We start from the raw sequence: 1,250 nt of genomic DNA, 5'->3' as shown, positions 1-1,250 counted from the left end.
CCCCCGTCTTCTACAGGGAGGTTTCTGCAGGGCCCCCGGCCAGCGGCGCCGCCAGCCCTGGGAGGTGGGTCACTCCAAGAAGGTGTGGGGTGATGGGCCCCAGGGACCTGTCTTCACCTGCCGGATGTGTGCAGGCGTGGCACCTTCCCTGAAGCCCTCCCCGCCCGTCTTCCCTGCACAGGCCTGACATCCTGCTCCTGCATGGCCAGGCGTTCACCTCCAAGACGTGGGAGGCCTTGGGCACACTGGCGCTGCTCGCCAGAGAAGGCTACCGCGCGGTCGCGATAGATCTGCCCGGTAGGACCATGGCACTGCGCTTATGTTGATCCCTCTGGCAGTTCCAGGCCCTCACCTCGGCCGCTTCTGGGCTCTGGACCCCTTTAGGGAGGGCTCTGGATCTCTTCAGGTAGCTAGCAGTGGCCCCTGGGACAGCCGTGCCTGGGACTTGTCTTTGGCCCGAGGCATTAACCTCCATGGCCATGCACACCCTTTAGCTGGGGTTGGCTCAGTGCAGCTGGTGGGTGGCTGTACAGCTAACTGGGGCTTCACCGAGTGACTTTTTTGCTAAGCCAGCTGAGCCTTGGCAGGATGCCCCCAGCCTTGCACCCACCGTGTGCTCTCTGCCCCACGTCAGGCTACGGGGATTCGCCCCCAGCAGAGGCAGTGGCCACGGCGCAGGGCCAGGTGGCTTTCCTGGACCATGTCCTCCAGGAGCTGGGCATGCAGAGGCCCGTTCTCGTCAGCCCCTCCATGAGCGGCCGCTTTGCCCTGCCCTTCCTCCTGGCACGGGGGAACCAGCTGGCTGGCTTTGTGCCCATTGCGCCCGCAGGCACCAAGGACTACATCAGTACCAGCGGGTCCAGGTGAGGTGGGTTCTTGGGCTCCTGGAGGGTGTCTGAGTGCTTGCAAGCCTCGTGGGCCAGCTGGCTGCAGGATGGCAGGGAGAGTGGCCCTATTTTGGGATGAGTGAAGGGGAATCTGTGCTCCCCCCAGCTCATGGGGAGTTGCCACCTGCCTTCCCTTGGCTTTGCAGCTGCCTGTGGTGATGGATGGAAGTGGGCATGGTGTGGGGGAAGCGTGGTGCCCCTTTTCCCTTCTGACAACCGCTCTGCTTTTCTCTCTCCCCTTACCAAGACGCCCACCCTGATCCTGTATGGTGACCGTGACACACGCCTGGGTCCCCAGGCCCTGCAGAGCCTGCGGCACCTCCCTGGGCACCGCGTGGCCGTGGTGCCTGGCGCCGGCCATGC

The 1,250-nt window shown here is 64.6% G+C and overlaps 1 protein-coding gene across 1 annotated transcript; it reads left to right on the top strand.

Annotated features, from left to right (window-relative positions):
* Positions 1-181: 181 nt before the first annotated feature.
* Positions 182-1,243, top strand: LOC103779439 (alpha/beta hydrolase domain-containing protein 14A-like; the record flags this gene model as incomplete). Its single annotated transcript, XM_008947064.1, is given in 4 exon segments — positions 182-297; positions 635-841; positions 844-863; positions 1,135-1,243. Coding segments are annotated over 4 exon segments (452 nt in total), but the record flags the coding sequence as incomplete, so codon positions are not given.
* Positions 1,244-1,250: the final 7 nt, after the last annotated feature.

This window comes from Merops nubicus, unplaced genomic scaffold, assembly GCF_000691845.1.
Source record: "Merops nubicus isolate BGI_N331 unplaced genomic scaffold, ASM69184v1 scaffold51449, whole genome shotgun sequence".
NCBI lineage: Eukaryota > Metazoa > Chordata > Aves > Coraciiformes > Meropidae > Merops > Merops nubicus.
The sequence above is the reverse complement of the archived record's forward strand: the minus strand, read 5'-3'. Positions and strand labels throughout refer to the sequence as shown.